At 42.4% G+C, this 26,229-nt stretch overlaps 1 protein-coding gene across 2 annotated transcripts in view; it reads right to left on the bottom strand.

Annotated features, from left to right (window-relative positions):
* Nucleotides 1-25,446, bottom strand: part of smo (smoothened, frizzled class receptor) — a 31,017-nt gene extending 5,571 nt beyond the window's left edge. For both annotated transcript variants that reach the window (XR_008725250.1, XM_055653328.1), the window contains exons 1-11: nt 23,751-25,446; nt 17,807-18,012; nt 16,215-16,424; nt 14,857-15,029; nt 13,386-13,605; nt 11,802-11,925; nt 10,595-10,687; nt 8,466-8,574; nt 7,173-7,358; nt 4,169-4,317; nt 1,996-2,130 (exon numbers count right to left, since the gene is read on the bottom strand). Coding sequence is in view for 1 of the 2 variants with exons in the window: in XM_055653328.1 (XP_055509303.1) it covers nt 1,996-2,130; nt 4,169-4,317; nt 7,173-7,358; nt 8,466-8,574; nt 10,595-10,687; nt 11,802-11,925; nt 13,386-13,605; nt 14,857-15,029; nt 16,215-16,424; nt 17,807-18,012; nt 23,751-24,000 (1,855 nt within the window). In the remaining variant the exon portion in view is untranslated. The remainder of the gene's footprint in view (nt 1-1,995; nt 2,131-4,168; nt 4,318-7,172; nt 7,359-8,465; nt 8,575-10,594; nt 10,688-11,801; nt 11,926-13,385; nt 13,606-14,856; nt 15,030-16,214; nt 16,425-17,806; nt 18,013-23,750) is intronic.
* Between the last annotated feature and the right edge of the window lie 783 nt (nt 25,447-26,229).

The raw sequence follows: 26,229 nt of genomic DNA, 5'->3' as shown, positions 1-26,229 counted from the left end.
CAGAACCTGGCGGACTGGTGCGCACGTAACAACTTGTCACTAAACACCTCCAAGACCAAGGAGCTGATTATTGACTTCAGGAGGTCCCACAATGGAGAATACGCCCCAATCTCCATTTACGGGGAAAGTGTGGAGAGAGTGTCCAGCTTTAAGTTTCTGGGCACTCACATTTCTGAGGACCTCACATGGTCCACCAACATCGCTGCAGCGTTCTACCGCTGCACCACAGAGAGCATATTAACGTATGGCATCTCTGTGTGGTATCTCAGCTGCATGGAGGCGGAGAGGAGAGCTCTTCAGCGCGTCGTCCACAAAGCGCAGAGGATCATTGGGACATAGCTACCAGCCTTTGGAGGGCATCTACCACACACGGTGCCTCAGGAAGGCCGTCAGCATCCATAAAGACTCATCACACCCTTGTAACGGACTGTTCGAACTACTTCCCTCCGGCAGACGTTATAACACCTTCTACACCCGAACCTCAGAAACAACTTTATTCCCAGAGCTATAGCGGCTCTGAACCGGCCCTGCTGAGTGCCCCCCATCCTCACCGGACTGTCTCCCTCGAATGGTCATGTCACACAGCTTATTTATTTATTTTACTCTTCTTTTACATCGGTTGGAAGCTGCATACTAAATCTCGTTGCACTGACGTGCAATGACAATAAAATATATTATTATTATTATTATTATTATTAGCTCTTTATTTTGTGTTTGGTACAAAGCTGTGATGAGGTCTGAGCCAAGTGGTCCTGACAAAACCCAAACTCTACATCGTAGGGTGGGTTATTAGAGGGTAAGTGCTGCATGACAGCATTTTCACCAACATCATCCCAGCTGGAGAATTTCAAACTCCAGTGATTTTTCTGATTGTTGAGAGATTATTGAGATTGTATTGAGTGATTAACCAGAATGGATTTGTGATACTTTTGTGGACAGGACACAATTGTTAGGTAAATAACATTGCTTTAACAGTACAGAGAGAATTGGGTACCTGGTTGATGGGGGGGGGGGGGGGGGGGGCACTGCGGGACGGCTGCCCTGCCAGCAGCGTGTTCGTTATTTCTACTTTTTGGGGGGATTTTTTGGTGTGTCTAGTGTTGGTTTGGGTCTCTCGTTATGTCTTATATGGGGGGTGGTGGGGAGGGGGAAACCACTTTCGGCCGACTCCTCCACGGAGAGGCGACTTTTTGCATGTCACCTCCCTCGCAGCCTAACACCATGGATTGGAGCGGCCTTTCTCGGAGTCGGACCCGAAGCATCGGCAGCAGGCGCAGCGTGGACTTTCCATCACGGACTGGGCAAACCATTGGTGGGGGCTGCCAGAGAGGAGTGTTCCGATCGCTGGCCTGGTGACTTTGGCACTGTGGGGACTGTGGTCCGCGGAGCTTCTAGCCGCGGGCATGGCGTGAACTTACCATCCCGAGTCTAGGATCCCTCGCCGGGGATTGCTGGAGAAGAGCTCCAACCGCCGGCCTGCGGCCTATAGCATCCTGAAGCCGCGGAGTGTAGGGAAGTGTCGATTCGGGACCCCCAAGCCGCGGAGTGTGTTCCACCGCCTGTACATCGGGCCGTCTGTAGCGGTGACTACGGAGGGTCAATTGCCCCGACCACGGGTGAACGAAGTAGGAGGACTGGCTGGAACTTTGTTGCCTTCCACCACAGTGAAGAATGCTGTGGTGGCTGTTTGTGTTAAATTTGATTGTGTATTGTGTGTTCTTTTTAAGTGTATCGCTGCTGGCAAATTCATTTCACTGCATGTGATATGCATATATCGAATAAAATTGATTTTGACTTTGGCCTGCCATGTTCTTTGGCATAAATGTACGGTGTTATAGCCAAATGTTGTCCAGACCCAAAGCCTTTGTCACCACATTGTACCTCTCCCTACATTTACCACCAGCCAAGCAGTACTACTGAAAAAAAAATGTGCTGAGACTTAACGCTTGTTTAAGATTATTGAATGACTAATGATTATCAAAGTGGCAAACTCACCTGGTGACTCTGCAGGAGTGACGGAAATATCCTGCGGTAAAATTGCTCCCCTTCGGGCCACCATTTTGGTTACATGTTGAGCCCAAGCAGACGAGAGGTCACCAGATGGCTCGTTCAGATCAAAATTAATTCCAGCTGCAAACATAGGATGCCTTTTAGATATTGATTTCTTCTACTAATCCTCTCTTACCCACCTCGAATGAATTTCATGTAAACACTCCTGGCACCTAAATCTCTTATGAAGGATCAGCCTCACACCATTGTCACTCAGAATTAGGCTCCCTTAGTTGTTTTGTATTACTCTCTTTAATTATTATTGTTTTATTTAATATTATTTATTATTCGGCCCTTCGAGCCTGCACCGCCATTCAATATGATCATGGCTGATCATCCAACTCCCATCCCCCTGATCTTCCATCCATACCCCCTGATCACTTTAGCCACAAGGGCCACATCTAACTCCCTCTTAAATATAGCCAATGAACTGGCCTCAACTACCTTCTGTGGCAGAGAATTCCACAGATTCATCTGCGTAAAAAATGATTTTCTCATCTCGGTCCTAAAAGACTTCCCTCTTATCGTTAAACTGTGACCCCTTGTTCTGGACTTCCCCAACATCGGGAACAATCTTCCTGCATCTAGCCTGTGCAACCCCTTAAGAATTTTGAAAGTTTCTATAAGATCCCCCCTCAATCTTCTAAATTCTAGCGAGTACAAGCCGCGTCTATCCAGTCTTTCTTCATATGAAAGTCCTGCCATCCCAGGAATCAATCTGGTGAACCTTCTCTGTACTCCCTCTATGGCAAGAATATCTTTCTTCTATACCAATTACACAGATGTAAAGTCACTATCCACAAGCAATACACACGAGGAAGACTTTTTATTTTGAATCCATGTGTTTAAACGTGTTAGGGATTTTGCCTCTTCCTGGTGATTAGAGGCCGATGTGGCTGGGGGACAATTAGAGGATTGCTGTGGAACATAGATTCACTTTGCTGTCGGATAGCAGGTTGCAGGATGGAGGAGATAGTGTCAGGTTTTCAGATTGTCTGGGATGAGGGGATTGGGAGGCTGATTTCTGGTCAGGGTGGTTAGAGAGTGGCAGACAAACTGCTGGGAAATGGGAAACACACACAGTTAGTCGATGGCGCTGGGGAGGTGGGGTTGATGGACTTCCAGATCAGCTTGGAGTGAGTGGCAGTGGAATGCAGATTCCCATGTTAGTACAATGTCTCTTTATACTTTGCGGATGAATAATCAGAGGGTAATCAAGTAATCAACAGAAATCAAAAGTATCAAATCAAAACCAAGGAACATAGCCAGGAAAACATGTTGTAACCTGTAATATAAGACCAATGACTACCACTTTTTGAGCTTGTTAATGAAATGTAGCCCTGTATTAAAATCTCCTCAGTCTTGGCCAACCATTTACTAGAACCGAGGCCCAGAAGCATTTTTTAAACAATAATCTATTCTCATCTAATACTGCTCTTTTTAATTTCTGCCTCCTCTTTTTTCAAAATCTAAAAAATAAAAGTAAAAAAAACCTACTTCCTAGTAAGTATTCTGTGTCACTGCTCATAAGGTGACCTCATCTAAAACAAGATCGAATGCAGATTAGGTGATCACTGGATAAAACCTCTGTTCAAATTGCAAGTGTGATCCCAAGCTTGTGGCTGCCTGTCATTTTAATTCTCTGAGCTACTGCTTAGGTTTACAGTATATTTGCTTGACTCCCAATGAAGACTAAGGAACAGATCATTCTCTTTCAAATCACAGGATTTAACCATCCTATAATTTTAGATTATAACTTGATATAATTTTAGATTCCAATTGCATTGGATTTTCTGATAGCAACTAATTGGCCTTCTTCATCTGCACTCTTTCATTTTGATTTTCAGTACTTTGTCTTGAACAATGATCATCTCCCTTTGCTTTGCCCATTCCTTTTGTCATTTCATCACTCGGTCGTTCATTCTTGGCACAGACTTTCCCTTCTATCGTCTCTTCTCTCCCCAGCCCATTTCCGACCCATTTAAAACCTGTTACCAGTTCTGATTAATGATCAATGACTTGAAACATGAACTCCAATGCTGCCTAAACCTACAAAGTACTTCCAACACAATACAGCTACTTTATATATGGAACAAAACCATTTCAAACAAGGACTCACCCACAGGGCCTTCGTGAGAAACAGTCTGCATGCTGAATGACAGCTCCTTATCTGGGTTCTTCAGCAATTCCTTTCGCTTTGAGAAAGCTTTGGCAATCATCCTGCTTTTCTTGATTCGCTTTGGCTCATCGTCACTTCGACCAATAATTCTGATAATAAGAACTTTGATTGAAAAGGAGGCCGAGGAGAAAAAAATATTCCCTGCTACCCCCGACAGTGAGAGAGCGACAGTCATACACTTTATATTAAATTGGTTTGGAATATAATTGAGATTTCGTCACTTTGAAAATATCAAGACAATATTTTGGAGCAGAAATTGAGGTTTGACGCCTCCATTTTTATTGAAAATCTTTTAATATCACAAATATTAATTTGAAATATCACTCACTGAACTGGTTGAATTGACCAATTGCAATCCTTGTCACTAGTGTGTAACGTCATAACTTGAGACATACCTTTCAGTCCAAGTCTCAGCTCCCCACAAATCATTTCACATCGCCTACTGCCTCAGAACCAAGACATGAACTCGTTGGTTTCCTGTAAAACTCAGAGTTGGCGGCAGTTCCATGGCACTTGGAACTCTGTACTGGTGGCGGGGGGGGGGGGGGGGGGGGGGGGGGACATTTCACCATAAGCTGATCAACAATATTTATCAGATGAGCTCCTTGAAGTGGGCAGTGTTGGGATAATGAATTCATTGGAAAGTAAATTCTTCAGTCCAAAGAAGGGTCTCGACCCGAAACGTCACCCATTCTCCCCAGAGATGCTGCCTGTCCCGCTGAGTTACTCCAGCTTTTTGTGTCTATCACTGGAAAGTAACCTTGGCGGGGTCTAGCAACAAAGTGGGCCTGGTACCTATGGGTGGTTGATTTATAATCAAGTTAAAATGTTCTTCCACCTCAGAGAGTCATAGAGTTGTACAGAATAGAAACAAGCCCTACACTCCAACTCGTCCATCCTGTCCTTCAGAATCTCCTCCATTAGCTTCCAGTTAATTATTGACAGTGGAGCCTCACTCTCACAAAATGTTCATTGCTAGAAATGAATTCAATTTATAAACCTCAAACATCCTTATATAGACACAAAAAACTGGAGTACTTCAGTGGGACAGGCAGCATCTCTGGAGAGAAGGAATGGGTGACATTTCGATCAAGACCCTTCTTCAGACTGAAAGTCAAAAGACTGGAGTAACGTCACCCATTCCTTCTCTCCAGATATGCTGCCTGTCCCGCTGAGTTGCTCCAGCTTTTTGTGTCTATCTTTGGTTTAAACCAGCATCTGCAGTCCCTTCCTACAAACTTCCTCATATATTCAACGTACAAGACCTTTCTTATTACTTTTGATTTGGTTATATTGAAACATGTTAGCACGCACATGATTTCACCAATCCAATACAGAGCATCTGTCATCCCACATCAGGTCTTTGACCTTTGGATCTTCTCAAATACATTACATACCAAGCTAATGATGATCCTGTACTGTGATACTGCTTTGTGGTTTACAACTATCATTAAATCCTCATCATATTTAATGGTACATTCCTTAGTGTAATTATTTACTTTTGTACCATCTTTGTCAATGTTAAGCTGCCATTTGTCTAAGTCAATAATAGGATTTCTTTTTGTAGGATTCTTTATTTCTGCTCAACGTTCCAATGTCATCAAATCTAAAGAGTTTAAAAATTGAAGCTTGTTATCACCTACTCAACATGATCTAGTTTGCCCACTTTCTGCCAGTATATCCTGATATCTTGAGTTGTGGATGTGAGATCTTTTGCACAGGGTGACTCAATATTAACAAATGTTCTATGCAGACCTCCAAGTACAATCACATGGTTTGACATTGTGCATGTTCCATTATTGAAACCAAATATTAAGAACAGGGTGTCCTGATTGTACACACAGTGAACAAAACATCTATTCAGACCACTAATGCTTCTCTGATTAATGGCACGAGCTTTGTATGAAAATACAACATGGTGCCATGCAAGTGGAGGGTATAGGTTCATTCCCCTGCATTATTAAGATCCTAATCTCACATAAGTAACAAGCAGGTAAATTATGAAGACAGATTTCATAGACTTGGCTGGTATCCATAAGGAGTGTTTAAGTTAGTAACTTAAAAATTAAACGAGCCAATAGGGCGGAAGAAAGAAACTGTTTGTTGTGGTGGGAATATGCAGATGTGGGCATAGTCTTGAATTCAAGGCGGCCTTTAATGAGTGGCGTTTGAAACTGTTTATTCAAGGTAGTGTCAATCAGAGGACTCTGGAAAAGGAAGATAGACTTGCATTTATATATCACCTATCATGTCCAAGTCAGACATTGCAGTGTAGTGGTCAATTGTGCATAAGTGAATCTATGGAATTCTCTGCCACAGAAGTAGAAGGTAGTTGAGGTCAGTTCATTGGCTATATTTAAGAGGGAGTTGGATGTGGCTCTTGTGGCTAAAGGGATCGGGGGGGGTATGGAGAGAAGGCAGGTACAGGATACTGAGTTGGATGATCAGCCATGATCATAGTGAATGGCGGTGCAGGCTCGAAGGGCCGAATGGCCTACTCCTGCACCTATTTTCTATGTTTCTATGTTTCTATGTTTCTATGATCACAGACTCGAATGTGATCAAGCGTTTTATTTGTAAAATACTCAAAAGAATGTTGCGGCTGGGGTTCAAATGAACATTTTCAAACAGTGAACAATTTGTTTTTACTGGAAAGAGTATTCAGGAATTCTAGAAATAATGTAAAAATTGGAGATCAACAATAACTTAATTTAATGTTGCACCTAAGGTTACATTCCAGAAATTAAAGATCTATTGATGATCTATTGAGGACATTTGGGGGTTAATATTCCATCCCCTTTCCAAGTAAAATGATTTTTTTCCTTCAGGAGGGGTAAGGGGAAAGCCAGACATAATTAGAGCTCATAAAACTGACAAAGAAGTAAGTTCTGCTTGCAGTAATTTAATTTTTCCAGTCGCACACTGACTGGATGAATTGTCTTACCTCAACCATGTCCTTTTCCAGATCAGGACTGTAGCTTTGGTCCACACCCAGGTGCTCATGGCGATGCCCGTCCCAAACATGGCAAATATGTTAATTTTTTCCACCAGGAGACTGGGGCGATTTTTGATGCTGCATTCAGGGATAGGTGTGTTGGTTTGCTCAGCAATGGAAACATTAGCTTCACACCTAAGGGAGGAAACACAAGGTGAAATAAATATGAAGATTCTTCAAAGAAGATGTACCTGCACGAGACAAATGTACACGCAAACACATCTTGCAAACCGGATAATGGATATAATCCAGACACACAGATACCTAAAAATGCAAAAAGTGCTTATTTGTTACTGACTTACTGTAACCAATGTATCTCAGTGCATCTATGTCCAGCAATAAACCAAGTATAATCTGCTGCTGATCCATTATGTCATACCCTATTTTATTCACTAGGTTGACATATGTGTGAAACTGAGAACTAATATTGAATTATAAGAAGGAAAGGAACACATATTCATTCCGAGAGCTCCTTTCATACCTCAGTGTTTTTCAAAGTTCTTAACAGTGTATGTGAAATGTGAGAGCCAATTTGCACATTATAAGGCCTGATACCAGCACAAGATAAATGATCAGACTCTGCCTTTAGTGATTTTCATAGAAGATAAGTATTTGTCAGAGCAAGAAGAGATATCATCTACTTTTCAAATAGTGCCATGCGATTATTTACTTCAGTTTATCTGACAAGCAGGGTCTGGCTTTTACCATTTCAAATGAAAGACTGTGGTTCCATTATGATACCTTGTCCTCAGTACTCAGGTGTCAGCCTGCTATATGCTCACGTTTCTAAAGAAAACCTGGAAGTATAACCTGCTACCCACTGAGTTATTAGATTTAAAGGAGCTCCTGAATCATTCTCTTGGCTGTTCTATTCCTCCCTTGCTCTTGTCTGGTATCATTCACCGAAGGAATCTATTTGCCCCACTGAATCTGTGCCTGTAGGCACAAATGAATTCAAACCAACATTGAAAAATACTTTACATCAAGCTTTTATTGTGTTTAAGGTCAGTCTGTTCACTGTTATATCTAAATGAAAGTTTTCATGTACCAAGGGTTTTCCAAAGATGCAGGGAAATAAGTTCAATGTGGCACCCTAATGAGGAGGACTTTAGCGCTTTGTTAAATCAAACACGTGTTCTAAATTCCCACATCTTATAATTTTACTTTCAGTCCCACAGAATAGGGCCTAAACAGTGGCACCTTATAGGGTAGGAGGTGGACTGAAGGAAGCAAGTTACTTACAGAACAAAATCACGGAAACTCCTCTCCCAATCAGCCTGGTTAAAGAAGTCATAGAAATGGCAGCCAAATGTGATGAAGACAAAACCAAATGCCAGGAAGCCAAAAATACCTAAAAAATAAAATGCATGTCTTTAGAACACCACAGGTTTACATTAGTACAAACCAAGGATGATTCCAATATAAATGCAAACTTCTGCCCACAATCACTCACAGGCATGTAAACAACACACAAAAAACATGAGGATACATATTAATACTAGACTAAGTGGGACCCGTTGGGTCCCAGCATCACACGGGAGGGCTGGTCACCAACGCAATATTCCACCTCTCCACCAATTCCAATATTGTTCGCCGGAAGGGGGGGGGGGCTTTCTGTTGCGCTAGTATGGGTGTTGCGGGCCGAAGGTACTGGTTTTCAAAGGGCTAGTATAGACATTGTGCGCCAAATGGATTCTTGGTGTGTCAGCCAACTGTTGCAACGATTTAAAAAGCCAAGGCAAACAATTGGGACAACCAAAATTCATTTTGTGAACACAAACAACCAAAATTCGTTAAAAAGGCGAGGCAAACTATTGGGCAGCAGCCACCTTACAGCCACATCGAGGGAACTCACTGTGGAGTAGACGTGCGTTCAGTGTTATTCGCAGCTCAGAGAGCCGTGACCCTCTCGCTTCCTGGGTCTGGCAGAGACTGAGTGAGGGACTACACTTCCAGGTTTAATAGTCCCGCCCGCCCCCCCCCGCCGCCAGTGGGGGCAGCAGAGAGAATGGGGATTTTGTTTTAAAACATTAATATCTCTCTGATTTTTCATCGATAGGAAAAATCCTCTGGTCCCGGAAGGCGGAGGGGGGCTCTGAGTGAGGTGGCCAAAAATGACGGCCGTAGTTGGCGGCGTTCTCTAGGAAATCACACCACAGTGAGCCAAAAGCGGTCAAGATCAGACTTTTAGTAATATATAGATAAGCTGATGTTCCTAATTCCATGGTAATAAGGCTTGAACTATTTCACCTATAGATATAATCATGCTAAGTTTTTCCCATTTATCTGCAATTGTGTAGACTAAAAAACAGAACGTGATGGGGGAACTTGAAGATTATGAGGAAGAATGACCTCAAATTGACTTCTCTATAATATTGGAAAATGTGGATGGGGCAATTTGCTTTTCCAAATTATAATTCTTAAATGGAATAAGTGGAGAGTGTGGTACTTGCATAGAAAGGGGTTTCAAAAAGAAAAAGGGTGTTTGCTTTGATTATTCGATTAAACGATCAAACCAACTGCAAAAGTAATTTTGTCAGTCCCACTCCCCAATTCTTCTGCCAAAACCAATATTTATGTTTTTCCTTCAAGGATCCCTTCCAATTCCCCTTCGCAAGGAACAATTGTATCTATGTGCTCAAACCTTTCTGTCATTGAATTTCAGATCATGGGAACTTAATGTGTGAAAAGATCTTTTCCTCACATCACCTGTGGGACATTTGTCAGTCACTGAATTCTATATCCTCTGTTTTTTTGTCGCTTCTGCCAATGGGAATAGTTCCCTTTTTCTCTCTGCCTCCAGTTTTTCCATGTGGCTGAATTGCATGATCCTTCGCATCCTTCCCACAGTGACGTGACTAGAATTGGACATATTTTACTAGAGGCGGCCAAATCATTATCTGACAGTTCAACATAATCTCTTTTGCTCTCCAGGCTTCCACTTAAAGCCCAGAATTCACAAACTTTCAAATCTATCCTGCTATCTTCAAAGATGTGTGTACATCTACAGCCATTGCTCCTACACTCCTCTGAGAATTGTACCTTTAATATTCTATTCCCATTCCTTATTCTTCCTTCCATAATTGAAGACTTTGTAATTCACTGTGATGAATTTCAGTGTAACACATAACAAATGTTGGCGTCATCTACAAATTTTTAAATGGTGCCCTGTATACCCATCAAAGTCATTGATATAACTCAAGAAAAATAGAGATTTAGGTATTAAACCTATGGAACATCAATTCATATCTTTCTTCAGCTCAAATAAACTGTGTGCCACAATCACACACTGGGAAATGTAGTGTTTTCTTCAATAAGTTTATGTCACAGGAGCAGAATTAGGCCATTGAGTACATGTAACCAATCCTCACCGAGACGTAGCATTGTTTCGTTAATTTTGCTGGCTGCTTTCTCACTCAAGAGCCCTGGATGTTTGCTCTTAATTGAAAATAGGGTCATGACTCCTGTAACAGAAATTATCAATTTAATAATACAATAATCTGCAAATACGAGAAACCAAAAATCAAAAGAAAAAGGCACATCTTCATGCATGGGAGTTTTGGAAATCTGACACACTTCCCAATGACCCCCTCCTGATCATTGATGAGGAAAATGGGGAGAGGTGAAGGGAGAGGGCACTCGCTTGAAAAATTAAAAAAGTTCTGATGATACCAAAAATCTGAAAGATTACAAAATCAAGAAAGGTAAATGGAGTTAAGTTCAGCGATGATCTAAATTAATGATAAAATAGGCTTGAATAGTTTTGCTCAGTCCCTATCTGAAAGGGGAAGAAAATGTCAAAATATACAAGGGATAAAATTAATATTTTAGAATGGGAGAAGAGCTCCTTTATAGGACTTTGTCAGCAGGTTTGAAAGGTAACGTCAAGGTAGATAAGGCAAGTAACTACAATGCATTTAGTAGATGAAACACATTGTGACCACAAGACATGATTTATGCAAGGAATTAACGTTTAGGTTGAAGGATGGGATACTGATCAAACAGGTTGCTTTGCCTGCATGATGTTGTCAAACAGGTTGCTTTGCCTGCATGATGTTGTACTTACATCTTCCTGCGTTGAGCCTTGTAGGTGGAGGAAAGGCCTTATGGTGTTAGAGGGTGAGGCACTCTATGCCGCATACCCAGCCTCTAACCTATTTTTGTAGCCATTGTATTTATGTGGCAGATCCAATTGTGTCTCAGACTTTCAGGATGCTGATAGTCGTGGATTTGGCAATGGTAATGCCATTGAAATTCAAGGGTAGGTGGTTGGACTCTTCCTTGTTGTAAATGGTTGCTTTTTAATGGCAGGTGTGTTACTTGCCACTAATATATCTCACCCGGTCTTGCTGCATGAGATTTGGCTAAAGAGTTGCGGCCACGTGGGAAATTGCCAGTGTGAAATTGTGTCAAAATACAACTCTGGAAATTTACGGAGGAGTGGGATCTGGTTGAAGATGGAGAGAACGCACTGACTGCTCCTATACTGCATCATCAGTAAACATCAAGTAAGGCATCAGGAAAACTTAGAATTGTGTTTTGGATTTTTTTTTTATATGGCACAGCCATTCCACATACCTCTTATAAGAAAATAGCCACCAACCAGCAGAACCAATCCAATTGGAGCCAGGACGAATCCTGCTCGGAAGTGATAATTCTTATATCCAACAAAGCAGATACCGCTTACAGAGTCTCCGTCCACCTATGGAATATGATAATCTTATCACATTGTAATTTAGATACAAATATGTTGGACAGAGAATCAGACCATGTGCAAGTCGAATTGACTGTGACAACCATTAAAGAATAAATACGTACAGAGGGAATTGATCTAAATCATAATTGTAGATCAGGAATCACCAACAACTTTACAGCATCCTCATTCGACCTTATATGTTTTTTTATTAATTATCTCTTTACTCCCCAAGTCCAAACAAAGCTTGTTGGGGTGCAGATCCAAGTAAACTTCCACTTTCTAGATCTGATCTATGGTCAAGGACTGGTGCAGAAAATAATCCAAAATTTTAATGAAATTATGGCTTTTATTATTTTAAATTTAGAGTACAGGAGGAGAGAGTTGCATCTGTACAAAACCCTCAACAGACAGCAATAAGTAATTCTGACTAGGATTCAAAAGCATTATGTTGTTCAAGGAGGGAATATAATGTCAATTCACCAAAATGATACCTTTACTCTCGGGGTTTCAATCATAAGGATAGATTACTCAAAACTGTATAAAGTCCTGAAATCTAGAAGGTTGAGGAGTGATTTGATTGAAATTTTCTAGATGTTATGGGGAACTCAGAGAAAAACTATTTCTGCTGGTTGGGAAGTCCAAAACCAGGGACAGGGTCCGAAAAACCTAATGGGCCGGTCCCACTTGGCGATTTTTTTAGGCAACTGCCATAGTCGTAGCAGGTCGGCGACCACCTACGCCATCCTGGTGACAACCCATGACAGCACCTACGTCAGGAGAAGTCAAGCTACGCTCATTGGCGTCAAACCCACAGTCACCAAAAAATGTTCAACATGTTGAAAATTTAGCGGCAACCAGAAAGATGCCTACGACTTTTTACGCGACTGAGCAGACTACTCCCGGTGACCACCGGCGAACATGTGGCGACAAACTAGTCGCCTGTGGCTGCCTAAAAGAATTGCCTAAGTGGGACAGGCCCATTAGAGTTTAAGCTCGAAGGAGTGAAAATGGGACACTCTCTTACACACAGAAAATGATATACATTTTGATACGTCTCTGAGAATGGTAATCAATGCAGTCAATTATTCATTTTAAATCTGAGATTAATATATATTGGTAACAAAGATGTGTTCAGGAACATGGGGAAAAGCAGGTACATGAAAGTAAGAAATGAATCATGATCTTATTGAATGGAAGAACAGGTTTGGGGCTAAATAAGCAATTCCTGTTACTATGTTTCTATCACAAATTGACACCATTCAACACTTATGTCATAATTGAAAATCCCATGTGATTTCCTAATCTTGTTTCACCCCACCACATCTACAATTCTCATCACTAAGCTCCCAAAATAAAACTCGGAATCCTTAATATCATACTTCCGTGATCATAGTTGCTGTCATCCTGCATCCCATCCCATCAAATCCGCCCAATTTCTGGACAACAACATTGGATGTATTGATTACCTGAGCCAGAGCCAAGATGGTGACGGTGAGTATAAACGGGATTGACCAGGTGATAAGGTGGAAGTAGGAGGTCTTGCCAGAGAGAGGTTGATAGGTGGTGCCGAGAGCCTTGAAGGACATGTGCCAGGCGTAGGTAAGCATCACAAACCAGATCACGCCAGACATGAGAGAGTAATAGACGATGACAAAAATGATAACGCAAGACAGTGTTTCGTTGGACCTGTAAGAGAAACAGCAGTTACAGCGAGATCTTTCTGTTTGAAGTAATGATCTGCCGTTTTTTATATTCATATAGGGGGCAGACTGAGCCTCGTTTTACCATCTCAACCAAAACAACATTTCAAATATCACATAGACATAAGGAACTGCAGATGCTGGTTTAAAAAAAAAAATTCCTGGAGTATCTCAGCGGATCAGGCAGCATCTGTGAGAACATGGATAGACAATCTTTCAGGTCCCGACCCGAAACATCATCTATCCATGTTCTCCAGACCTGCTGCCTGACCCACTGAGTTACTACAGGACTTGGTGTCTTATTTCAAATAGCACAACAGTCTGTCAGCACTGTAATCGATGCGGAAGGCAAATGGGATTAGTATAGTTGCATGTTGGTTGGCACAGCCGCAATGGGCTGAAGGGTCAGTTTCTAAGTTGTACATTGCCCTGACTCTAAGTGTCTGAATTGAAATATGAACCAATGGTTGAGAGGCAAATGTGCTTTTATTTATACACTTATTGTTTTTTAGATTTGGGTGTTGCTGGCAAAACGATCTAGCCTGACCAACTTCCTATCAATACGTTCTCAACCCCGGAAATGACTATTTGTGAAATGTCCATGAAAGGGTTAAAAAGTGATTACGTTTCTTTGGTAATATTCAGTGGCCTGAATTATTGATGTGGAGATACAAGTTGAATTCTACCATAGAACATTCATTTTAAAGCAGTTAAATAAATCTGGAATGATTAAAGCTGCTATTTTTTACTGTGACCATGAAACTCTCAGATTGCAATTACAAAGCCTTCTGGCTCTCAAACCATCCCAACAAATCATGCAGCAATTTGCATGTTAAAGATGTGATCGGGATTTTGGATCCTAAAAATATCAGTGACAGAAACAACAAAGCTCTACAATTACTATATCATAATACTCAAGAAGGAACTGCTGGAAAATCGAAGGTAGACAAAAGTGCTGGAGAAACTCAGTGGGTGCGACAGCATCCATTTTGGCCCGAAACATTGTCTATTTCCTTCGCTCCATAGATCCTGTCGCACCCACTGAGTTTATCATAATACTCATTCACCCCAATACATATCTAGTGATTCTGCCCCAACCCGTTTCTGAATTGTGCTACAAATTCTCCATTTTCTGGAAGGAACTCAGAGACAAAATGTTCAGGAGACCACAGAGAGACAAACACTGTCATAAGGCAAACACGACACTTGCGAGTAAACCGATTTCGGGTGAACATACGTTGGCTCTCCAAGTCGCATGGTTCCATCAGCCTTGCACACAATTTCCTTCCTTGCTCCATCCATGAACTGTGCAAGCCAGCCAATACTTCCGATAAAGAAACAAGTATTGATATAGAACAAGATGACAGCAGGATAACGGTTAGAATTCTTCCAGTCAGCAACAAAGGTGGCCTAAAAAACAAGGGGAGAATATTAACAGGCTGGATGAAGCTCGTATTTTTGGAATAACATGCTGAAATTTACAACTGGCAGCATATTTACTTAATTTATGCTTAACTTTTATGTTTTTGAATTACGCACTGCTTTTCAAGAACGTAATTCCCATGTAAAACGCAAGATGCCTGTATTCACAATAAGGATTCACAAAATGGCCACTAACGTGTTAACTAGAATATCTTCCTGAGTTTAATGGGGCAAAATTCCAGCTAACGTCAAGAACAGTAGCATGCTCTCCAACTGCAGCCAGCAAATGCACCCCACTGATCTTCCAAAGGCTCCTTTGTATGTATGGGCTGTGCATACATCGGGAACACTTGTATATAGATATCTGGAAGCATTTTGTAGGCTGGAATCTATTTGTGGTGTTTCAGGGGATAGGAATTGCAGAGTGTAATGTAATCAGGGGACTATAGGCTGTTTACATATAGATTAATGGATACTCAAGGAGTAATTTACAGACTAAAATCTAATCAATACATTTATATGGTTTTTACATACAAAAATAAACATCTGGGATGAGTTAGAAGTTGAAATCTAACTAAGAGGTGCAGGTGACAAAGGGGATGTGTTTTACAATCTGTGTAGACTTTATGGTATTGAACTCAATCCCCTTTCATATAACAGTTTAATTCAGAAATGAACCCAGACAGCCCCAGGGTAGTTACTTAATCTCTCTCCTTCACACCACAATGCAACACATAAATCTATCAGAGCAGAGATCTCTAGTATTTCCATCTGGTGGAGCCCTGTAAACCATGGAAGAAATAAAACCTGTCCATCATGAAATGGGGATTCCTCTGTGGACCAAGTGTTTACTTCCTATAAAATGCCAACCAGCAAGACGACCAGGATACTGACCAACACCTTGAGGACTTGGGACGAGTTGTGTGCTCTGCCATTCTACACAGTTTACCAGTTAGGCGTTACTGGCAAAAGTCAAGAGCCGTGTTTGGTGCAGCAAAGACACGCACCATGAGAGGAAAGTGTGCAAATGTCCCACTGGGTCAACCCCAACGGGGGAAGGGGGAAGGAAAAACCTTCACATTGATGGCCACTGTTGTATCACAGAGGTCCAGCAGTTTGACTACTTAGTTAAAAAGCACTGACCATAAATGACCAAATGAGGGCAGCACTCACCAGTGTGAAGAACGTGCAGAGGATGGTGACAGAACCAAAGATGGCAATGTAGACGTGCATGGCGTCATGCTCGCTGTTGGTGAAGAGCGGATTCTGACACTGGATCCCGCAGCCTTCCACATCCTCGTACCAGCTCTTAGGGTTGTCTGTACGCACCAGGGGAGCCTCGCAGCGGCCAGAAGTGTTAAATTTTATGTTCTGAACTTCATTCTGAAAAGAGACAATTTAAACAAAAAAATTAACTTTGAGACGCAAGGAACTGCAGATGCTGGAATCTCGAGCAAAACACAAAGTGCTGGAGTAACTCAGCGGGTCAGGCAGCCTTTGTGGAGGAAATTGATACGTGACATTTCGGATCGGAATCCTTCTTCAGACCGATTGTTGTAAAGGGGAAAAAATGGAAAAGAGGTGGAAATACGTTTTGTTTCTTATAGAAACTTACAAAATTCTTAAGGGGTTGGACAGGCTAGATGCAGGAAGATTGTTCCCGATGTTGGGGGAGTCCAGGACAAGGGGTCACAGCTTAAGGATAAGGGGGAATCCTTCAAAACCGAGATGAGAAGAACTTTTTTCACACAGAGAGTGGTGAATCTCTGGAACTCTCTGCCACAGAGGGTAGTTGAGGCCAGTTCATTGGCTATATTTAAGAGGGAGTTAGATGTGGCCCTTGTGGCTAAGGGGATCAGGGGGTATGGAGAGAAGGCAGGTACGGGATACTGAGTTGGATGATCAGCCATGATCATATTGAATGGCAGTGCAGGCTCGAAGGGCCGAATGGCCTACTCCTGCACCTAATTTCTATGTTTCTATGTTTCTATGTTTTATTTTATTTTATGTCATTGTGTACTTTCCTCCAGTCCAACACTTGGGTCCCCAGAGGAATCCCTACTTTGCAACTGAGGATAAGATGGCAGGATAGCAACCTGTTCCCAAGAGCTGTTGTCTTCTCTGCAATATCCCTAGGTGCGCACGAGAAATTTTGATCATTCTCACCCTCGCACCTCACATGTGGATGGGGTATTAGTGGGAGGGTGTGGCATATTGATTGATCCCTGGGATGGCGGGGCTGTCATATGAGGAAAGATTGAAAAGACTAGGCTTGTATTCACTGGAGTTTAGAAGGATGAGGGGTGACCTAAAAGAAACCTACAAAATTTATAAAAGGACTGGACAAGCTAGATGCAGGAAAAATGTTCCCAATGTTGGGCGAGTCCAGAACCAGTCTTAGAATAAAGGGAAGGTCATTTAAGACTGAGGTGAGAAAAAACGTTTTCACCCACAGAGTTGTGAATTTATGGAACTCCCTGCCACAGAGGGCAGTGGAGGCCAAATCACTAGATGGATTTAAGAGAGAGTTAGATAGAGCTCTAGGGGCTATTGGAGTCAAGGGATATGGGGAGAAGGCAGGCACGGGTTATTGATAGGGGACGATCAGCCATGATCACAATGAATGGTGGTGCTGGCTCGAAGGGCCGAATGGCCTCCTCCTGCACCTATTTTCTATGTTTCTATATCAGCAGGGGCATCATTGGGTTCAAGAGTTAAGTCAACAACTGCATACAGGATTGTTTTGCCGACTCCCAGTCATTTACCTGGCATCCTTCAGGAAAACGGTCCGTGGAACACTTCAGAAAGTCAGGCCAGCCTCTCTCCCGCTCCACAATGGTGCAGGGGCCTCTGGTGATCTGGCACATGACCTGGCCGGGCAGTTCCACTCTGCCATGTTCACATTTTGGCATGTAAACGGCGCACAGGAATTGCTGAATCACAGTCCAACAGCCTGGAGCATTACGTAGCCCTGGAAAAGATGAACGACTCGTTAAAACGTTTAGCTTCAAGTATGTTCTTCAATTCCATTTCTAGAGCCCAGGAACTAGAGAAATATCCAGCTTCCATACTGTTTATGGAATTTGGAAGAGAGGTTTCCAGACTAACTCATCCCCATACCCTGCTTATTTTCTCCTTAAAGCTCAGCAATATGGCATGTTCATTGCAATTTTCCCTCTTTAACCTCTAACTGCTGCCTTTCAAAACAATGTAACAGTTCATATGTCATTGGAGCAGAATAAGGCCATTCGGCCCATCGAGTCTACTCCGCCATTCAATCAAGGCCGATTTATCTTTCCCTCTCAATCGCATTCGCCTGCCTTCTCCCTGAAAGAGTGGAGAAATAACAGATAATGTTTGATCCGAGCAAATGTGAGTTATTACTCTTTGGTAGGTCAAATGTATGGGGGAAATTATGCATTGAAGGCAAGTCCCATAACGGCAATGATATACAGAGGGATCTTGAGGTCCAAGTCCTTAGCTTCCTGAAAGTGGCAACATAAGTTGATAAAGTTCTAAAGAAGGTGTATGTTATGTATGTCTTCATTGGTCGGGGCACTGTGAGAGTCAGGAAGTCATATTGCAGCAAAATGTGGCCTTGGTATGGCCGTATTTTTTTATAGTTTTTAATTGTTAAGATTAATCCCCATTATGAAACTTTTTACTTAAGACTCATGAAACAACCTTTGGAACGTTTCAGGAAATGAAAGTTTTCCCTCATGGACATCGGTGAATATAACCTCTCTAGATTTAGGAAACATTACGTTGAGATTAGAAATGACACATGACACTCCATTGTTTAAGAAGGGAGAGAGGGAGGGGTAAACCTGAAAGCTTTCTAGCCTGAAGATAGGCATAAAATGTTTGATAACACAGCGGGACAGGCAACATCTCTGGAGAGAAGGCATGGGTCTGTTTCAGACCTTTTCTGAAGAAGGATCTCGACCCGAAACATCACCCATTCCTTCTCTTCAGAGATGTTGCCTGTCCCGCTGAGTTACTCCAGCATTTGTGTCTATCTTCGGTGTAAACCAGCATCTGCAGCTCCTTCCTACACAAGCTTTCTAACCTAACAGTTAATCGCTTTCAAAACAATATGACGAATCATAAGAGCAAAGGGAATAGAAAGCTGTGTCGAAAGGCTTAGATGAAACAAGAATGCGCAGAGATCTGTGGGAGCACAGGAGATTGGGTATAATTGACCTGTATATGTGCTACACACTGCACAATTCACTCTTGGGGCACCGACTGGAATAAGAACATGGGAAATAGAATAACCATTCAGCTCCTCGTGCCTGTTATGCCATTCCATTACTTCATGGTTGTTCATCTCCCCCAGTTCTGCTTTCCTGCACTAACTCCAATATCCCTGTGTCTGGAAAGAGGAAAGATAGACCCACTGCGGAGGTTATATCCTACACACTAGGGATAAATTCACAGTGTGTGGGGTAGAACTACTGCAGTGGTTCTGTCTTTCCTCCCACATAGTATCTGGGTAATAGCTGATCAACATGGGCCTGGTGTTTGCATGCTGCATCTTTAAACTAATCTAAAATTGTTCAGAAACATAATTTGCTCCATGCATGTAGTGGTAATTCCGTGAAACAACGAACTTGGTCTACAACAGATTTGGTAGACAAAAATGCTGGAGAAACTCAGCGGGTGCAGCAGCATCTATGGAGCGAAGGAAAGAGGTAACATTTCGGGCAGAAACCCTTCTTCAGACCCTACAACAGATTTAGTCCGCTATAACCAAAATCCATTATTAAGAGGTCCACTAAAATTAGGGTTCACTGTATAAGCAATTTCAAGATGCCTACAATACAGGCAATCATTCGAGACTTTGATTTACACATAGACTAATCTGCCTGGATGTGATCCGTACCCCTTCATTCCCTGCATACCCATGTGCCTATCCAAATGCCTCTCAAACACCACTATCAGATCTGCCTCCACATCAGCCTTGGCAATGCATTCCAGGCACTCACCGTTCTGTGTAAAATAACTTTCCTCACACATCTTCTTTACTTTTCCCTGTAACTTTACTACTATGTCCCCTAGTATTTGATATTTCCACCCTGGGGAAAAAGATTCTGACTGTCTACTCTTTCTATGACTCACATCATTTTATATACTTCAATCAGCTCTCCCCTCATCCCGAGTAAACAATCCAAGTCTGTCCAACCTCTCCTTGTTGCTAATACCCTCTAATCCAGACCTACTCATCACTCATTCAACAGCCTCCACATCCTTCCTGTACTGGGGCGAACTACACACAATACTCCAAATGCAACCTAACCAAAGTCCTTTAAAACTGCGACATGACTTCCCGACTCTTACACTTGACCAATGATGGCAAGCATACCACATGCCTCTACTTTACCACTTTATCTACTTTTCTCGTCACTTTCAGGCCATTACGGACTTGGAACTCGAGATCCCTCTGTATGAGAATGCTGTTGCAAATTTACTGACATTGTCATCTAAATTGTTCATCTATGTAACAAACTACAATGGATTCAGCACGGAACCTGCAGCACTGCACTGGTCAATCAGCAAAACAACCCTCCACACTACCCTTTAAACCCTTCAAGACAATTTGGAATTCAATTAGCAAGCCCACCTAGGATTCCATGCACTCTAACCTTCCAGACTAGCCTACCATTTGGACCTTGTTAATAGGCTTTGCTAAATTAAATCGAGGCAATGTTCACTCCCTTGCTCTGACAATCCTCTTGGTGACCTGTCTGAAAAACTCAGATTTGTTCCACATGATTTCCCACACACAAAGCCATGCTGACGAGAAAACTCTATCCATCAATGCTGTGAAGGGTCTTGCCATTAACTGTATACTTTCCTCTTGTATTCGACCTGTACAGTGCAACATCCCATATTTGCTTGAATTAAATTCCACCTGCCATGTCTCAGCCCATATCTGTAATTTCATTAGCTATTAAGTATTTTATGAAGTACTTAAATATATGCATGAAAAAAATATTTCTATCCTTGGTTTGCTCATTTTCCTTATTGACATGCTTCTCCTCACCAAAATCATCAAAAACTTGCAATTACAATCTACCTGTACCAAGACCTACAGTGCCCTCCATAATGTTTGGGACAAAGACACCTATTTGCCTCTGTACTCCACAATTGAGATTTGTAATATAAAAAAATCACATGTGGTTAAAGGGCACATTATCAGATTTTAATAAAGGTTATTTTTATACATTTTGGTTTCACCATGTAGAAATTACAGCTGTGTTTATACATAGTCCCCCCATTTCAGGGCACCATGATGTTTAGGACACATGGCTTCATAAGTGTTTGTAATCGCTCAGATGGGTTTAATTGCCCCCTTCATGCAGGTGCAAGAGAGCTCTCAGCACCTAGTCTTTCCTCCAGTCTTTCCATCATCTTTAGAAACTTTTATTGCTGTTTATCAACATGAGGACCAAAGCTGTGCCAATGAAAGTCAAAGAAGCCATTATGAGACGGAGAAACAAGGACAAATCTGTTTGAGATATCAGCCAAACCTTAGGCTTACCAAAATCAACTGTTTGGAACATCATTAAGAAGGAAGAGAGCACTGGTGAGCTTTCTAATCACAAAGGGACTGGCAGGTCAAGGAAGACCTCCACAGCCAATGACAGAAGAATTATCTCTATAATAAAGAAAAATCCCCAAACACCTGTCCGACAGATCAGAAACAATCTTCAGGAGTCGAGTGTGGATTGATCAATGACCACTGTCCGCAGAAGACTTCATGAACAGAAATACAGAGGCTACACTGCAAGATGCAAACCACTGGTAAGCTGCAAAAATAGGATGGCCACGTTACAGTCAAGTCAATCATATGATCTGAACCCAATTGAGCATGTCTTTTATGTGCTGAAGAGAAAACTGAAGGGGACTAGCCCCCAAAATAAGCATAAGCTAAAAATGGCTGCAATACAGGCCTGGCAGAGCATCACCAGAGAAGGCACCCAGCAACTGGTGATGTCCATGAATCGCAGACTTCAAGCAGTCATTGCATGCAAAGGATATGCAACAAAATATTAAACATGACTACTTTCATTTACATGATATTGCTGTGTCCCAAAGTATGGTGCCCTGAAATGGGGGGACTGTGTATAAACACTTGTAATTTCTACATGGTGAAACCAAAATGTATAAAAATGGCTATCAAAATCTGACAATGTGCACTTTAACCACGTGTGATTTTTTCTATTACAAACCTCAAATTGTAGAGAACATAGGCAAATAAATAAACGATGGGTCTTTGTCCCAAACATTATGGAGGCCACTGTAGCTCTTCACGATCTCACACAATTCATTCACTTATTCTGCAATAATTATTGCTTATACTGAATAAACTGCAATTTTCCTCACTAATTGTGAAAATCCCAACTGTTGGACTGCTCAATTCTCCATACTCTTGTCAGTGCATTCATCACCCTCCCCAACTTCTGACTCAAGCAAAAGCAAATGGCTACATTACTCTAATGGCTACAATCTACGTCACACCAAATCCCATTCACAAAACTCCAATGGTTACACCATAAAGCACACCACATCCCATTCATAACACTTCAATACACCCTAAGTCACACCAAATCTCATTCATCAAGCAGTCATCTACTTGCTGGCCAATAATGAACCACTATTAAAATTACTTAAAAAAGTTTTCCCCATTATGTTTGCAACTTCCTTAAGCACCCATCCTTCTAAAAGCTGTGACTGCATCCCCTGTTACTTTGCCCCATCACTGGTGTACTTCGTGTTCCATGATTCCTTTGTTTAACATCTTTCTCCTTTAAAGCTCATCCTGACTATCCAACATTTTTGCTCAATCTTGACTTCTCTGCCTTACTGTTTTTTTTGTCCAGTTGCAGTCCTGCAGAGCATCAAAATATTAATGACATTTGAATGAATTATATCACCTGAACTAAGATGTCTGAACTGCAACTTCCATCTATACCCACAGTCTTACAATTGTATTTCCTTGCATGGAATTTGAGGATTGCTAGCAATATCAATTGCCCTTAAGGAACTGAAGATGAGCCATCACCTTGAACAACCACGGTCGAGGAACTCCTACAGGGACAAGAGATCTTGCCACAATTGAGGGTCACCAGGCATTTCAAAGATTAGTTCAGACTCAATTACTTTGCAGTGCTGTGGCATCATGTTTTGGCTAGATCAGATAAGGATGGCAAATTTCCTTCATTGGTGGATGAGTGCGAGGAAAAAATATTTTTTAACCAACTTGGTAGCTTAATTAATTGTTGCCTTTTATTCGAGAGATCTTAAAATAAAATATGTAAATCTGAACTGAGCATTCACAGCCTTCTGGAGTGAAGAATTCCAGTTTCACATCTCTTACTGAAGATATTTTTCATCTTAGTCCTCTCTGGCAGAGCCGTTAACTGGAATTTATTTTCAATCATAAACCTTAGTAATGACCCCAAGTTTGTTTCACACTGACCAAGAAGTGTAAGCCCTGTGAAACTAAAAGCCACTCAGTCTTTTCCCTGAGGAAGCCATCTTTCAGGCTGTGAGGAAAATCAATCTGTTGTGTTTTTCTCTGATAGCATCTTGAACTTAAAATGGTGCGAAATACGACAGGGATGGATTGGAGCTTACAAGATTTTCTATTCTTATTTATCATGAAAAGTCGAGCTTGTTTATTTTTCGATATGAATGCAGTACCTGACCACAGGACCAGCTTGTTGTGTGCCTCCTCTTGAGTTGTGGAGTCTTCGGCCAGGGCGAGCGAGGTATGTGTGTAGGGCAGCGCCGAGCCCAGGCATGTGCTGTACCTCAGCGGCTCGCAGTCCGACACCTTCTTACAGCGGTCGTGAGCAGACGTGTGGTTGGTGCCGCTCTGCCCCGGGAAAGTGGAGAGGAGAAGCAGGCAGGCTGCAGTCGCCTTAACAAAAGACTCCCACCCGGTAGACATCTTGGACTTGCAGTCACAAAGTTAAAGAAATCCCTTCTGCGCTCGCCTCTCCGCACCATGGGTCGGCTCTCCTTTCCACCGAGAAACAAAGTTGGTGAAACTTCATCCAACTGGTTGCTGGCCCCTTCGCCCGCGTCTCCTTGCCCCAGATGTGACCGCTTCCCAACTTTCAGCAAATTCCATCGCGTCAGTTTCCATTGCTCGTAGCCTGGGGTTTCACCATTCCTCCTCCTCCCCCCTCCCCCCCTCTCTCCAAACTCAGCGAGAGGGGACTCTTTACCTTAAATGCCGTCACATTTAACAAAAAAACTCACAAAAAAACACGAAAAAAATGCCAATGAGTCGATTTAAAACAACGATGAATGTGAATGTGATCTCGTTCAGTTCGCCCCTCGACTCCCACGTTATGAAGTGACAGTGAGACAGAGAAACAAAAATGTAATTTGATCGCCGGCGGTATTCTCCTTCTCTCCTCCCTTCCTTCTCAAACTTCTTCCAGTGATCGTGTAAGTCCCGGGTCTTCAGTCCATAAGAAGGAGAACTTGCACACACGTCCAGTGAACAAAAATACTTTGTTTGCCCTCTGGCTCGTCACCAGCTGGCTTTATTCAAGGTGGGGAGTGGGAGGCACATGGCGAAACGAAGCCAATCCCACCCCCTGGCTAACTCGCACTCAGATCAGCGCTAGCGAGAGCTTCAGAGCAACGAGAGCCCCCTTCACAGGCCTCCGTCCACCTTCCCCTGCAGTTAAACAGAGAACATCCCCCACTACATGCAAACAAAAAGCTCTTGTGGGACAGCAAGTTCACACGCAGCCGCTGCAAACACGGGCGCTGGAAAACTTCAGGCAGGCACTTGTAGTTTCAGAACATCTAGCCCTGGGTCAGCTGGAGACCCCCGACCCACTCACTCACTTCATGGAAACACGGGGGCCTCCGAGTGACGTTTAACCCTCCAAGAAGGGTTTCGGCCAGAAACGTCGCCTATTTTCTTCGCTCCATAGATGCTGTTGCACCCGCTGAGTTTCTCCAGCAATTTTGTGTGCCTTCGGCCTCCGAGTGACCCCGGCTAATTTAAACGTAAACTTTACTGAGATGCTGCAACCAAAATAACCAAAATTAAACCCAGGCTTCCTCCACCACCCACTCCACTCTCTATTCTTGCAGAGGTTTACTAGGCTGTGGTTTAAGTGGCCTGCAGCCTCCCATTGGACTTGTCTAATCTACCTGGCAAATGGTACCCGTTTAACCTGGCAATACAGTGGCACCTGGCACAACCGATAGAGCTGCTGCCTCAGAGCGCCAGGTTCTATCCTGACCTCAGGTGTTGTCTGTGTGTAGTTTGCATGTTCTCCCTGTGACCACATGGGTTTCCTCCATGTTTTCCTGTTTCCTACCACATCCCAAAGACGTGTGGGTCTGTAGGTTAACTGGCCTCTGTAACATGTCCCCCATGAGCAGGGAGTGGATGCGAAAGGGGGATGACATAGAGCTAGTGTGAACGGGCGATCGATGGTCAGCCTGGACTCCATGGACCAAAGGACCTGCTTTCATGAATATTGAGTGAAGAAGGGTCTCGACCCAAAACGTCGCCTATTTCCTTTGCTCCTTAGATGCTGCCTCATCCGCTGAGTTTCTCCAGCGTTTTTATCTATCTTTGATTTTCCAGCATCTGCAGTTCCTTCTTTAAAAATAAATCTCTGTAATGGTTTTGCCCATTGAATGAAGTGCACAAAATAAATCTAGTTTCTCCTCCCCCAATCAAGTGTGCTTACACCAGAGTCCAATATGCACAAAAATGTTTAAAAAAAAAAAAACTAATGGCGCTTGAAGTATTGAATAGAATTATCATTGGGACAATGCATTGTCCCATTGTGGGTCCCCCTTAATACTATATCCCGTGGTGGGTCATCCCCGAGTACAATGATCCTCAACATCTCCTTCTCCTACTATGCCCTTTTTCTACAATATTCCTTAATAGTCTTCAGTACAGAGATGTGAATAAGGTATTTCTCTCTAGAGTACCTATCGGTATTAGACTCTCAATATAGAATGCTTCAATATATATATTGTTGATGTCCTTTTCATAGTGCTGTACCTCAATACTATTTTTCTCAATACAGTATCTTCCAATATGCACATTAATGCTCCAGGAAATAGGTCAGTGGTGGAGAGTCAACAATCAAGTTCCTGGGTGCTCATATCTCCAATTATGTCCTGAACCCAACAT

This window comes from Leucoraja erinacea, chromosome 22 (assembly GCF_028641065.1).
Source record: "Leucoraja erinacea ecotype New England chromosome 22, Leri_hhj_1, whole genome shotgun sequence".
In the NCBI taxonomy this organism is placed as follows: domain Eukaryota; kingdom Metazoa; phylum Chordata; class Chondrichthyes; order Rajiformes; family Rajidae; genus Leucoraja; species Leucoraja erinaceus.
The sequence above is the reverse complement of the archived record's forward strand: the minus strand, read 5'-3'. Positions and strand labels throughout refer to the sequence as shown.